General features: G+C 37.1%; 2 protein-coding genes across 2 annotated transcripts; both read right to left on the bottom strand.

Moving 5' to 3' along the window:
• Positions 1–1,005: 1,005 nt before the first annotated feature.
• Positions 1,006–1,961, bottom strand: LOC101967657 (vomeronasal type-1 receptor 4). The gene is given in 2 exon segments (XM_005342838.2): positions 1,006–1,508; positions 1,511–1,961. Coding segments are annotated over 2 exon segments (954 nt in total).
• A 4,622-nt stretch (positions 1,962–6,583) lies between these two features.
• LOC110597241 (vomeronasal type-1 receptor 4) lies at positions 6,584–7,661 on the bottom strand. The gene has a single exon (XM_021721241.3). The coding sequence runs from the start codon at positions 7,557–7,559 to the stop codon at positions 6,663–6,665; it is 897 nt and encodes a 298-aa protein (XP_021576916.2). The 5' UTR covers positions 7,560–7,661; the 3' UTR covers positions 6,584–6,662.
• Positions 7,662–13,675: the final 6,014 nt, after the last annotated feature.

The raw sequence follows: 13,675 nt of genomic DNA, 5'->3' as shown, positions 1-13,675 counted from the left end.
TAGCTAAGTTAAAATGACAGAAGCTTCTCTTGTGCCTTCTGGTGAGGGCATATGGACTGTTCTAGATGGGGAAGCACCTTGCTTTTAGCTGGAGCCTCCAAACTAGGCTAGGTCAGCACAAAAAAAAGTATGCAGTGCCCATCCCAGGGTCAGGACCTGTGATAGAGCTCAGATGAAATGGAGAATCCCAGAGACCAGAGAACATTCCCCTCACTTTCACTAGTACCTGCCATTGTAATTGTTCTACTTTATCTGTTAAGTTCCTATCCATACTTCTCAGCCTGAACTTTATCATACGCATGTGGACATGTATAGGGAGGCAGTGTGTAGGGTTTGGAGTGTATGTGAATTCAGCAATGCAGGGAGATCATGGACTGCTTTGCCTGCATACACAAGGGCTAGGGCATGGCATTCTCCACTGCCCATGGCAGCAGACCCCAACCTGCAGGGCAGCTTCTCAACCTACTCTACTCTGGGCCTCCCTCTTATTCACCTCCATTCTGTAAACATACAAACAATACATTTTTGGAAAATATCTATTAACTCCATGTGTATTATAGCAAGTTTCTGAGTCTGGTTTAACACCTAAACAAAATCTCTCCATAAGATAAAATCACAGGAGGTAAAACATGAGAATTGTTGGCCCACAATATCTACCACTCATTTCTCCACTGCACTAGGTTCTGGCAAGAGTTTTCTGGAATTATTGTAGTCAAATGACTTTGAAGGACTAGAAAATGATGCATTTGGTTGGCCTCCAGCAACATGGAAGATGCTCTGCACAGGACGAGGATAACCAGCTTCATTCCTCTCCATTGCATGCAGGTCTCCTATTCAGCTGGCTGAGGAACCCAGTTCCTTTGAGGATTGACAACATAAAGACAAGCCACTCTTCCATAGTTTCTCTATTAGTGTTTTGAGAGGAAATAATGAATAAACATTTGCACATTGTGCAAAAATTCATAATTTATATGTTTATGTTCAGTTTGGGTAATTTTATATTCCTTAGGAGCAGAGCCTGGATAGAATGAAGTTATGGATCATGAGAAGAAAGGGGCTGACGGTGGGAAAACACATGGAGATCAGGGCATTGGTGTTCACCAGCCACCAACTGGGATTAAAATAAAGGGTTATACAAACATTTAATACGGAGGAGAGGGTGTGGAAAGTCACAAAGGTGCCCACCAGGACAAGGATTCTCTGGGTGGCTTTCGACTCAGGGCACAATCTGAGAGAAACTTTGATGCTGTGAATGTGCTGAAACCTCTGTTTGTGCCTGTACAAAAGGAGAACCATGGAGCCACTGGACCAGATCATGAGCACGGAAAAGACAACTTCAGGAAATACAAATAAGGCTGCATATAATGAGTCTGTGGTTTTATCACGACCTCCAGAACTACAGTACCCAAAATCTCTTTTCTCTGTTAGGTTTTCACTACTCCATTTGCCAAGTACATAGAGAGGAAAAATGGAATTCATCACCAAGTACAGGATGAGGGAAATGGAGAGCCAATGTACTTGAGAGCTCTTACTTTGAGATCCTTCCAACAGGAGTTCATGGGGCTGATGGTGATGTTCGGGAAGACGCTCAAGAGGCAGGTGATAAAAATGGACACACTCCTGCCCACTCGCTGAAGGTACAAAATAAGTTTGCATCCAAAATCACTGAAGAAGTATTTTAACCCCAAAGCTGTGATTGTACTGGCAACTCCATTAGAGAGAATGATGAGGCAGTTGGCTACACTCAAGTGCTTAAGGATCAGATCAGTGGACCTTAATGTGCACTCATTGCAGGAAAGGACTAGATAGTAAAGAAGCTGAGACAAATTTCCCAGAATTCCAACAATGATCCGTGATAAGAACATCAGTCCCATGGCCATATTGCCAGAGGCCATTCCGTCATTCAGCACATTGTTTTTTACATTATGGTAACAATCATTCCTCTGAGCAAAAGAGCTCATAAAACTTTTTGTAGCCAGAACTGTGGTGTGTACCTGTAGCCTCCTGCTCCTCTGGAGGCTAACGCAGGACTATTGTTCCAGTCAGAGTTTGAGACTTGCCTAGAAAACACAGTGACACCCATCACAGAATATTATGTATATTTTATAGCAAGAGTAACTTTCCCTGTGAGCACCTGTGGGATTGCAAAGATATCAAGATGCACATATGGATGGGGGGATTTCCCAGATTTTTCATGGAGAACTCAGCACGAGACATAATGAGGTGATAACATGGGAGAAGCAATGAGAAGTGAGAACAGTGGACAGAAAGCATGATTCAAAATTTCCAGAATAAACCAATATTTGCTAGTCACATTGAAGAACAGGCAAATTCAATCCCCATCCACATCATAGGATGAATAAGTTCTCAAATTATTTTTGATATAAATTTTAAAGAAAATGGTACTTCATGATACATAATATTTCTGTGGTCTTGGGCATAATGATATTTATTGAAGAGCATAAACCCTTTAAGCATATATATATTTAAAATAACAAATTAGGTCACATTAATTACAAGCTTATTCTCATCACTGCCATACTCTAGATCCCGTGAGAAGAGTCCAGTGGCAGTGACTTTACAGAACAACACAATAAAATAGGCAACATATTCCAGCAAAACCTACAGGAGAAAAGACACTATTCAATGATAAACATAAGCGGAATATGTTTGGTGCTTCTCTTAAGACCACTCCCTGTTATCACCACACAGGAACAGAAACTAGAATAAAAATATCAAGAATACCAAGTTTTGACATTGTGAAAGTTAACTAGGAATCTCATGCAATGGCAATGTATGCTGAAGTTGGTACAGATATTTTACAAAAGTGTTTGGTGGTTTCTAAGGTAGACTGATATAACCAACATGGCACCATGCCACTGGAATGTGTATTCCCCAGTCCAATTTCTATTTATAGCATAGAATACAAATTCCAGAATTTATTTCCCAGGAATGGTCATAATAGCTTCAACTTGAAGCCCACTCAGGTGTATCAATTAACAGCAGAATGACTCAGTCAACTAACTGATATTCACACAGTGGAATCCCATACCACAATGTCATTGAATGCAGACACCACAGTCACAAAAATCACAAGGACTGAAAAGAAAGCGAAACATAAAATACTTCAGCTGTGTGAATTCATTTGATTAAAGTATGATACAGGTAAAAGTTACTTCAACTTGGAAATATTAGAACAGATTAAAAGCTTCCTTCCCACAATTCCACTCCTACAAACAACCCAGGAGAACTCTCCTTGGGGGCTTTTGGTTGAAAGAGGTACAAAGGGTCTTCTGAGAATCGGACAATACTGTGTTTCTTGATTTGTTGCACAGAGAAGTGTTTCATTTGTGAAATTCCACTGAGCTATGCACTTATGATTGCTGTATGTTGACTTCTTCCAAAAGTAAAATCACCAAAAAAGTGAGCAGGGGAAAGGTCATTCATTGGATGTATTGACCTGCTGCAGGTGTCTGCTCAGTCAGAGGCCTAGATGGGAACTCAAATGGAAATCACTGAGAATAACCACAATAATACAGTTTCATGGTGTTTCTACTATTTCATTTGACAACCAAATATTCAGGGGTGATTACTATCAACAGCCTATAGAGATGGACAGAGAATCATTAAAACCTCAATATATTGGGGGTCTCATTTTCTGTTCTGCCCACATAGATGACAATAAAAAGAATGCCACAGTCCACATCATATATTTGTGAAAATCCAGGAAGAGACTACTTTTATAGTACAGAATTATAAAATTGTTCTCAGGAATTATTGAGAATTTAGACACTGAATAGAAAGTTTCGGCCCATGAATATACTCTGCGGAATTTTTAGGACACAAACAAAATGTGTTCTCACAATTCTGGGGTCTGTGCTTCCACATAAAACCCCCATGTACTTAGAGACACCTTTGGAGAGAATGACTGAGAAGTGGTCATCCTCAGATGTTTCAGAATCAACCACATTAAGCACAGCTCTGAAAGGTTATCTCATTTCTTGAAGAGAATTTTTTCTGTCACTCTCTTTGTGGAAGAATGTCATTGATATTTTGGTGGATATTGCACTGAATCTGTAAAACAGTTGTGGTTGTATGGGCAGTTTTATAATATTAATTCTGCCAACCCAAGAAAATGGGAACTCCTTTAATCTTCTAAGAGTTTCAGAAATTATGTCTATTTTTGTTAATTATTATGATTTGCTTTGTGCCCTAAAATGTGATCTATTTTAGAGTATGTACCATGGAACACTGAGAATAAAAGAAATTCAGTTGTTGATGGATGAAATATTTTCTAAATGATTGTTTGATTAATTGTGGTTTTTAGTTGTGAAGAACCTTCATTTAGTTTGTGTCTGGATGATCTCTCCAGTGTGAGGCTGTCTTGAAATCACCCAAAATTGTTGTCTTGTGGTCTACTAGATTATTAATATCGAGAAGGGTTTATTTTATGTCCTTAAAGGCACTGCTGTTGAGGCATAAATAGTTACAATATGTTGTTTTTGGATTATTTCCCAGTGTATCACTTTCTTTAACTCTTCTGATTAATTGTGGCTTGATGTTTATTTTGTCTGATGTGAGAATACCTACCCCTGCTTGTTTCCAGTTTCCATTTTCATGATCTATCCTTTCTCATGCATTCACTTCATTCTGTGGGTGTTTTATTTTGAGTCTATGTACACAGCATATGGTTGGGGGTTTTCAAAATCCAAACTGCCAGTCTACATATTTGACTGAAGCATTTATACCACTTGCATTTCATGTTCTTATAGGAAAATGATTTTTATTTCCTGCCATTTTGATTTCTGTTATCATCTGTTACTCATTACTCATTCATACATGTATTATTTAATCTCCAGCTTAAATGGGCTCTGTTTTTGTCTTGTTAGTGATTTCTAATTTCATTTCTTCTGTGTTTAATGCTTGCTTAGTGGCTATGAATTCTTTTAGTTTCTGTTATCAACAATTCTGAACTATAGATTTCTATTGACATAGAAATTATAACACCTATTATCTTTATGTATTTTAAATAATATACCTATTATCTATACGTATTTTTCAGATCCTTATGGCTTTAAGTTTTGGGATACTAAATCACTAGAAAATTTAATTGCTGTACTTCTAAATGAGATGTGTCATTTTATATTCATGTTTTCAAAATTCTAACAAAGTTTTCTATGTTAGGAATTTTAATTTGATGTGTTATAAAGAAGACCATATTTTAGATATTATCTATTTGGAATTTAAAATGCTTCTTGAATGTGGATTTTCACCTCATTCCTAAGATTTGAAAACTTTCCTCATACAATTTCTTTGAAGATATTATGCAAACTTTGTAGTATATTTTTTCTTTTTCTTTTTAGATATACATGACAGTAGAGTGTATTTTACATATTATACATAAATGGAGTATAATTTGTTCTAGTTAGGATACTATTCTTGTGAGTGTAGTGAATAGGAGTTTCATTGGTAGTGTATTCATATATGGATATAGGAAGTTGTCAGATTCATGCTACTGTCTATTCTATTCCTATGCCCACTCCCTTCCCTTCATTCTCCTGTGTCTAATCCACTTAACCTCTACTGACCACCTCTCCACCCTTGTTGGATAATAGCATATTCATCTTGGGCTTTATCTATGCCAAGGACTTTTAGAAGGGTCTCTTAATGGTATGTTTCTTGAATATTCTATTCATGATTTCTATGCATCTTTTCTTTATTGTTAAATTTATTTTCTAGATTATATATTTTATGTTTGGGAACAGAACATCTTTCTCCTTTTTGATGTCATATATTGGTGATGTTTTCTATGAAAATTTTATATTGATTTTTTGAGTCTTTCATGGGTTTTTTTCACATAATTTATCTCTTTATTGAAATGATCTTTCATGTTTGATATTTTATCTCTTAGTTCCTTCCTTTTGTAAAGTATAAACTTTCTAAATTCTTTACTTAATATTTTTTGCACTGTGTTGTAAATGGGGTCGGTTTTGGCAGTGTTGTGGACTAAGAGGGAGCGGGGTTTTTCCCTGGGTTTTTTATATTGCTTGTATTTTGACACCTTTGAATAGATGACTACATTTTCCACACTTATGCAACTACTATTGAGAGAGCTTCCTTCTGATAATTGCTCCAGGCTGAGAAAATTTCTAAGTATTAACACTCCCCTGCATCTTATCTATCCCAGATAACTTCTGGATCTGGTTTCACTCTTCAACAAAAGCTCTCCACAAGATGGGAACATTTGAGATAAATGCATGGATAATTGTTGTACTCCTTTATCCATCTCTCAATTCACCACTGTATTTTCTTCTCTCAAATGTTTTCAGGAGTACACCACTTGTTCAGTCATTGTGATTAAACCAACTTTCAAGGACTGGAAACACCTTTGTTGGATCTGCCTCCATCTATATGAATTCCAATAACAATCTACAGCAACAGCGTGAACACAATCAGCTTTACTTCCTTCCACAATGAATGTAGCTCCCACATTCACACACCTGAGTACACCAATGTCCTTTGGAGTTTAGAATAGAAAGACAAGTGACTATTTCAGAGTTTTTGACTTGGTGATTTAAGCATGAAGAATGACTAAACAAATGCACATTGTCTCAACACATACTATTCACATACTTATTTCAGAATTAAGAATTTTATATTCCTTAGGAGCAGAGCCTGGATAGAATGGAGTTATGGATCATGAGAAGAAAGGGGCTGACAGTGGGAAAACACATGGAGATCAGGGCATTGGTGTTCACCAACCACCAACTGGGATTAAAATGAAGGGTAACACAAATATTTAATATGGAGGAGAGCGTGTGGAAACTCACAAAGGAGCCCACCAGGACGAGGATTCTCTGGGTGGCTGTGGACTCAGGGCAAGATCTGGGGGAACCTTTGATGCTGTGAATGTGCTGAACCCTCTGCTTGTGCCTGTACAGAAGGAGAACCATGGAGCCACTGGACCAGATCATGAGCAAGGAAAAGACAACCTCAGGAAATACAAAGAATGTTGCATATAATGAGTTTTTTATCTTGTCAGGACCAATGTCAAGACAGTACCTCAAATATCTTTTTTTTGTCAGGTTTTTGCTGTTCCATTTGCCAAGCACATGGAGAGGAAAAATGGAATTCACCACCATGTACAGGATCCAGCAGAGGGAAATGGAGAAGCCAATGTACTTGGGAACTCTTCCTTTGAGATCCTTCCAACAGGAGTTCATGGGGCTGATGGTGATGTTCTGGAAGATGCTCAAGAGGCAGGTGATGAAAATGGACACACTCCTGCCCACCCGCTGAATGTACAAAATAAGTTGGCATACAAAATCACTGAAGAAGTACTTCAACCCAAAAGCTGCAATTGTCTGGGGAATTCCTCTGCCAAGAATGACCAAAGAGTTGGCTATGACCAGGTGCCTGAGAATCAAATCAGTGGACCTTAATGTGCCCTCGTTGCAGAAAAGGACTAAATGATAATAAAGCAGAGAGAAATTTCCCAGGATTCCAACTGCAGACTGTGATAAGAACATCAGTCCCATGGCCACGTCTCTGGAGCCCATTCCCTCTCTCAGCACTTATTCCTTTGAATGATTGCAACCGTTCTTCCTTTGAACAAAATGACTCATTAAAAATTTTGTAGTGAGGCCCAGAGGTATAGACCTGTAGTCACCAGCTCCTTAGGAGGCTGGGGCATAAGTGTTCTTTGCACTGGGCATTAAAACTCAGCCTGGGAAATATTGCAGTACCTGTCTGTGGGTGTGTATTTTACATCAAGTACAACTTTCATTGTTAAAATATCGAGATGTTCATGTGAATAGGGGGTAGTTCCTAGATTATCTTCTTAGAAGATTCAACTTTAAAAATCAGGTGATGATAACCTGTAGGAAGCAATGGAAAGTGAGTGCAGTGGAGAGAAAGCATAACTCAACATGTGAAGCATAAACTGCTATTTTATAGTCATTTTGAAAAAGAGAACTATTTTGATCCCCTCAGTGCAAATGAGTCCTTACTTTTTCATTATCTTTTTTCTTTTGTTTTATTCCTCTTTTATGTGTTTTGCTGTGCTCACTGGTTCATACACATGTATACATAGAAATATTTGTTTATTTTCCCCTCACTTGTGGCATTTTTAAATGTCTATCATTTTTTAAAAAAATCTTTCCTTGCCTTGTCTATGAGAATTAGGTTTTTGATAAGTAATCTGGGTTTGTTTTCTGTTGTTTTCATTTGTCTGTTTCTATGGTTTATTTTCCCTCTTGTCTTCTGTGACAGCCAAATTCTACTATTTTCCCTTGCATTCTCCTTTACTTTGTTACTTTTAATTTTCCATTCTTCTGTGTAAGTCTTACAAATACAAAAAAAAATGTGATGTTATCCTGTGATTCCAATCAGATCAGAATGCAATGAAACTACAAGTCAACAGCATGATACATAGAAATCATAAAAATACACAGAAATTGAAAAATACATTTTAAGTGAGGGATTAATAATAGAATAAATGAGGAAAGAAATAAAAAGTTTTTAGAAATAAATGAGAACAGAAATAAAACACACTAAATTTCCTGGGACAGTTCTAAGATGAAGTTCTAAGAAGAAAATGTATAGCATTGAATTCCTGCACTAAAAAAATATTAGAAATATCCCAAATGCTAATAATAAAGACCCTAGAAAAGGAAGAACAAACTTATATGAAATCATCAGAATTCAAACAATTCAAATTATAAACATCAGAACCAAAATTAATGATATTGAGGATTAAACAAGCAATACAGCATAGTATGGTAATGTAAACCTGAAATTCCAGGAGCCCTGGAGGCTGAGACTGGAGGATCACAAGTTCAAAGACAGCCTCAGCAACATAGCTAGGCCTTTAGCAACTGAGTGAGACCCTGTCTCTAGATTTAAAAATAAAAACAAAAATAAAGGGCTGGGGATGTGGCTCAGTGGTTAAGGGTCCCTGGGTTCAATCCCTGGTATCAAAAAAGAATAAAGGAAGAAGAGAAATACGAATGATTAATAGAACAAAGAAGAGGTGACTCTTTGGAAAGATTTACAAACCTTTCGCCATCTCACCAAAATAAAAAGAAAACCCAAATCAACAAAATAAGAGAAAAAAGGAACTATCACCACAGACAATTCTGGATTACAGAGGATGATTAGAAACTAATTGAATATTGATTCATTCTCTCTCTCCCTCTCCCTCTCTTTCTATCTCTGTCTCTCCTTCTCCCTCCCTCTCTCCACAGCCCTCCACAGCAATTTTTATTTTTTTAAATTTTGAGACAGTCTCACTAAGTGGCTTAGAGCCTGACTAAGTTGCTTGACCTGACCCTGAACTTGCAATTCTCCAGACTCAGAATCTGAGTCACTGGGATTACTGGCATGCACCACGGCACCCAGCTGCTATACTCTATTAAAATGGAGAATCAACAACATTGACAAATTTCTAGACATATATGACCTGCTCAAATTGAACCAGGAAGACAGAGAAAACATAAACATACCAAGATCAAGTAAGGAAATTGAATCAGCTATGAAACTCTTTTCAATAATGAAAAGCCCAGGATCAGATAGTCTCCACTGAATTCTACTATATCTTTAAAAAAGAACTAACATCAGACTACCTCAAATTATTTCATGAAGTAGAAAGGAAGGATACTTTATGTTATATGAAGAATTTATAATCTTAATAGCAAAATCATACAAAGAAATACCAAGGAAAGAAATCTATAGACCAATAACTCTGATAAACACAGATGTAAAAGTAGTTAGTACGATATTAGCAAATTCCCTTCAAAAATACTTCAAGAAGGTAATATACCATGTACAAACAGGTTTTATACCAGGGACCCATGGAGGTTTACCATATGCAAATCAATAAATGTAATTCCCTACCTAAAGAGAAATTAAGGACAAAATCACAGGATCATCTCAACAGAAATAGAAAAAGGCTTTGACAGGGTTAAATTCAGTATACTACAGTGTTGCAGCCACCTCAATATTTATAGCAGCTCAATTCACAATAGCTAAATTGAAGAACCAACCCAGATGCCCTTCATTAGATGAATGGAAAAAGAAACTTTGGTTTATATATACACAATGAAGTATTATTCAGCCTTGAAGAAGAATAAAATTATTGCATTTACAGATAAATAAATGGAGTTGAAGAATGTCAGGCTAACTGAAATAAGCCAATCCAAAAACCCAAAGGTTAAATGTTTTCTCTGAAAAGAGGATGCTAATCCATAATGGAAGGTGGCAAGGGAAGAATGGAGAAACTTTGGATTGGACAAGAAGACGGAGGGGAAGGGACAGGGAGGGAGGGGGAAAATGATGGAATAAGAGCGACATTGTTATCCTATGTGTACATACTTGTAGGTGTGATTGCATGAATGTGTGACTCTACATCATGTACAACCAGAAAATGAAAACGTTGTGCTCCATTTGTGTAAGAAATAATGGAAAGTTTAAAAAAAGGAAAGTGGCTTGAACAAAATGCAGTATCCATTCAAGTTAAAAACACTCGGGAAACTAGGGAAAGAAGACTTAATATCATAACGTTCATGAAAGACCACTCCAGTAACAAAGCCATCGTGAAAGGAAGAAAACTGAAAGTATTTTCTCTAAAATCAGGAACAAGGCAAGGGTGTTCCATTCCATATGATCCTTGAAATTTTGGCAGTAGAATCGAAGAGAATAAAATTAAAGGGATATAAATAGGAAAAGAAGAGGTCAAATTATCATTTGGTGGTGACATGATCCTATGTTTAAAGTATCCACCAGAATATTTCTAAAGTTGATAAATTAATTCACCACAGTAGGAGGTTACAAGATCAATGTTCAGAAATCAATAGCTTTCCCATGTTCTAACAGTGACGCTGCAGGGAAAGAAATCAGGAAAACCATCCCATTCACGTAACCTCAAGGAAAAAATTCTTAAGAATAAATCTAACCAAGAAGGTGAATGATCTCTATAATTAAAAGTACAGAACTCTGAAGAAATAAATTGAAAAGAACCTTAGAAAATGGAAAGACCTCCCATGTTCTTGGATAGGCAGAAATAATTTTGTCAAAATTTCTGTATTTTTATAAAACATTATTCCTTGAAATCTTCATCAAAATACCAAATAACTTTCTCCATGGAACTAGGAAAACAGTCCTAAAATTCCCATGAAATAATAAATGACCCAGAACAGCCAAAGCAATAAGGAGCAAGACTAGTCCTAGACAAATCATAAATCTGTACCTCAAATTATACCACAGAATTATAGGAGAAAAAGAGCAGATATTGGCATCAAAAAGATATGAAGTCCAATGAAATAGAAGACAAGGAGACCAACTCACAGAGTCACAGGCATCTGATACTTGACAAGACTGCCAAAATATATGTTGGAGAAAAGAGAGTCTTCATAACTCATAGAACTGGGAAAAATGGAAAACCATGTGTAGAAGAATAAAATTAGATCCTTATCTCCAACCTGAACAAAACTCAAATAAGTGGATGAAAGACTTATGAATTAGACTAACATCTTTGCTACTGCTAGAACAAGAAATAGACTCAACATTGCAAGATATAGGTGCAGACACGTCAGGTTAAGATGTGTTAAGACCCCATAACTCAAGAAATAAAACCAAGAGAGATGCCATCAAATTAAAAAGCTTCTTAATATCAGTGGAGATCATGAAGATAGATTCTGCAGAAGAGCAGAGAACTTTTGCTAGATTCACTTCTGACAAAGGGTTAACATTCAGAATACATGAAGAATTCAAAATGTGTATCATCAAAAGTAAAAACGACACAATACAAGAAAAACAAGTATCCACTGGGTGCAGTGATGCAAGTCCATAATCCCAGCAGTTTGGAAGGTTAATCAATAGGATTGGGAGTTCAATTTCAGACTTTGCAATTTGGCAAGGTCCTAAGCAACTTAGAAAGACCCAATTTCAAAATTAATCATGGTCTGAGGATATAGGTTGCAGACTAAGTGCCCTTGGGTTCAATTCCTATTAAAACATAAAAAACTCACTCAAATAATCAAATCAATAAATGGGTTAATGAAGAGGCATTTTCCAAAAAAAAAGAAAGAAATATAAATGGCACACAAATATAAAAAAAAAAGTGTTCAACGACCTGGAAATCAGGGAAATACAAATCAAAAGTACACTAACATTCCATCTCACACCAGTTAGAACGGCAATCATCAAGAATACAATAATAAATCTTGGAAGGTAAGTGGGGGAGGTGGTTCACTCACTGTTAGTGTGACTGTATATCAGTACGACCACTTTGGAAACCAGTATGGAGATTTCTCAAAAGATCAGAGATGGCACCACCATATAACCCAGCTATCCCACCCCTTGGTATTTATCCACAAGAACAAAACTCACCTATTTTAGTGGTGCAGGCACATCAATATTCAGTTCAGAGCTGTTCATCATACCCAGGTTATGGACCAGACAAGGTGCCCATCAGGAGATGAAAGAATTAAGAAAATGGGGGTGAATATTCACACTGCAGTTTTACTCAGCCATAAAAGTGAATGAAATTATGGCATTTCCAGTAGGTGGGTGGAACTGGAGAGCATCATGCTAAGTGAAATAAGAGACTCAGAAAATCAAGGGGTGAATGGTTTCTCTCATAGGTGGAAGCTAGTGTGAAGTAAGGGGATCAGGGGAAGGGGTCTTATGAGGCAAGACAGGTGGGACAGGAGAATCAGATTAAGGGGCAGGGAGAAGGGACAGAGAAGGGAGGAAATGGGAATGAATTTGACAATACCACACTATGTCCATGCATACATAGGCCACAATGAATTCCACCTATATGCATATCTATAAAGGGCCAAGTAAAATTGATAAATAAAAGGAAAACCAGTACAGTTGTCAAAGAGAAATGAAAAGGAGAAGGGGAGAGAAAGAGGAAGCACATGGGACTGATACAGAGCTGATTAAACCCCATGCATGCATGGTTAAGTCAAAATGAACCAACAAAAACTATAATGCACCAATAAAAGCAAAAGTTATAGTAGATCAAAATAATATAGAATAAATAATTATTGAAAAATATTTTTCCCTAAACCATGACACATTAAATACTAATAGCTGATAAAAGAGGATTAAAAATTAAGTCCTTAGCAATTTCATGCTAAAAGTTTATATTTACCAACACTTATTGAACTTCTGATAAACAAATGCACGTTTTGAAAGACAAAAGAAAGATTCACATGGAATATGAAGACCACGAACTCCTGGGCACTGTGTGGATTGAAACACAAATCAATACACGCCAGGGACTTGGGTTAAGATGAAAACATTAACAAACCAGAGGAAACAACACAGAGTACCTTTGGTCCTGACAACCACTGTCCAACACTCATGAAGATATTTCCCTTACCTGGTGCATTCCAAGTTCATCAGGGGAGGAATTCTCACCACGAGCCTCACACAATAGGTGACTCAGTGGAGACACAATTTCTATCTCAGTGGATCAGAAATGGATGCTGGTCTGTATTTCTGTTCAGCATTAGGACATCCTCATGGTTTCGTCCTCATCTTTACTGTGGGTGTAAAGGCATGGTAAACACAGCTACAATGATACTGGATGATTTGGTCCATGATGTACTGTGGACAGCAGGGTGCTTTAACTACCACAGTGCTTCAGCACCTACACAACCAGACT

This window comes from Ictidomys tridecemlineatus, chromosome 15 (genome assembly GCF_052094955.1).
Source record: "Ictidomys tridecemlineatus isolate mIctTri1 chromosome 15, mIctTri1.hap1, whole genome shotgun sequence".
NCBI classification, from domain to species: Eukaryota; Metazoa; Chordata; class Mammalia; order Rodentia; family Sciuridae; genus Ictidomys; species Ictidomys tridecemlineatus.
This window is presented reverse-complemented; position numbering and strand designations above follow the sequence as displayed.